The sequence below is a fragment of the Dendrobium catenatum genome, unplaced genomic scaffold, assembly GCF_001605985.2.
Source record: "Dendrobium catenatum unplaced genomic scaffold, ASM160598v2 original_scaffold_103911, whole genome shotgun sequence".
In the NCBI taxonomy this organism is placed as follows: Eukaryota; Viridiplantae; Streptophyta; class Magnoliopsida; order Asparagales; family Orchidaceae; genus Dendrobium; species Dendrobium catenatum.
In genome coordinates this window covers 1-815 of record NW_021422349.1, presented here as the reverse complement: position 1 = coordinate 815, position 815 = coordinate 1, and the positions used below count along the sequence as shown (strand labels likewise).

The following is an 815-nucleotide window of genomic DNA, read 5'->3' as shown; positions in this document are numbered from 1 at the left end:
CCAAAGTCAAGTAGGCGTCATCCTGTTTATTCCAAATCAACTTCCTGCTTAAGGGCCGTCGTCTCATTTGTACCTGTAATTTTATGAAGAAAAAAATTATAAATTAATAGATTTTAGTATCAAAATATAAATAAAAAAACGGAATTTGTTTTCTTAAAAAAGAGTTTTTTTTTTTCAGGAAATAATAAAAAGAAAAGTTACCGTTGAGGGAATTGGCACTGGGAGGATAGGGAGGGATAACCATTTTATTAAGATCGAAAAACATGATATCACACCATTCAAGAGCGACGAGTATGCAATTAAGCACAGAAACATCAGGCAACTCATGTCTGCAAAACTCATGCACTTTCATGAAGCAAGTCTTCCCAATAACACATTCAGGGAAACACCAAAACCATTTAGGCCACGAAATTGTGAGCTTGGAAGATTCTGCCTCTCTTGGCAAGCTTGAAATCATGGCGAAGACCACCATTAGAAGGATAGCAGAGGTCTTGGAGCTCAACTTAGCCATCTCAGCTGCTACTTCTTTCTTGTTGATTAGATTATACTGGGTAAGGAAGGAGAAGAGATGGTGGTGCCTTTCACCTTCATCTGAGTCTTTTTATATAGGATAAATACAATGGGGTATATTAATGACAATAGCTTTAAAAACTTGTTGGTTATAAATAAAAAGTAGTTTTATATTTGTATAGGTTATTGATGACAAAATTAACTGAATAGACAAAAATTTAAAATTTATTATCAACATTTTAAAATAAAATTCTTCTTATATTAAATAAAAAATATATGATATATCTAAAATTCTTAACCTACTT

At 32.3% G+C, this 815-nt stretch overlaps 1 protein-coding gene across 1 annotated transcript; it reads right to left on the bottom strand.

Moving 5' to 3' along the window:
• Nucleotides 1-579, bottom strand: LOC114578646. The gene is made up of 2 exons (XM_028692022.1): nucleotides 202-579; nucleotides 1-73 (listed from the first exon to the last, which is right to left on the bottom strand). The coding sequence occupies exons 1-2, from the start codon at nucleotides 509-511 to the stop codon at nucleotides 27-29; spliced, it is 357 nt and encodes a 118-aa protein (XP_028547855.1). The 5' UTR covers nucleotides 512-579; the 3' UTR covers nucleotides 1-26.
• Nucleotides 580-815: the final 236 nt, after the last annotated feature.

Excerpts from the sequence above, each read along its gene's own strand:
- LOC114578646 (XM_028692022.1), bottom strand. The coding sequence starts at position 511 with ATGGCTAAGTTGAGCTCCAAGACCTCTGCTATCCTTCTAATGGTGGTC. Across the intron at positions 74-201 it reads CAGTGCCAATTCCCTCAACG|GTACAAATGAGACGACGGCC; the intron begins GTAACTTTTCTT and ends ATAAAATTACAG.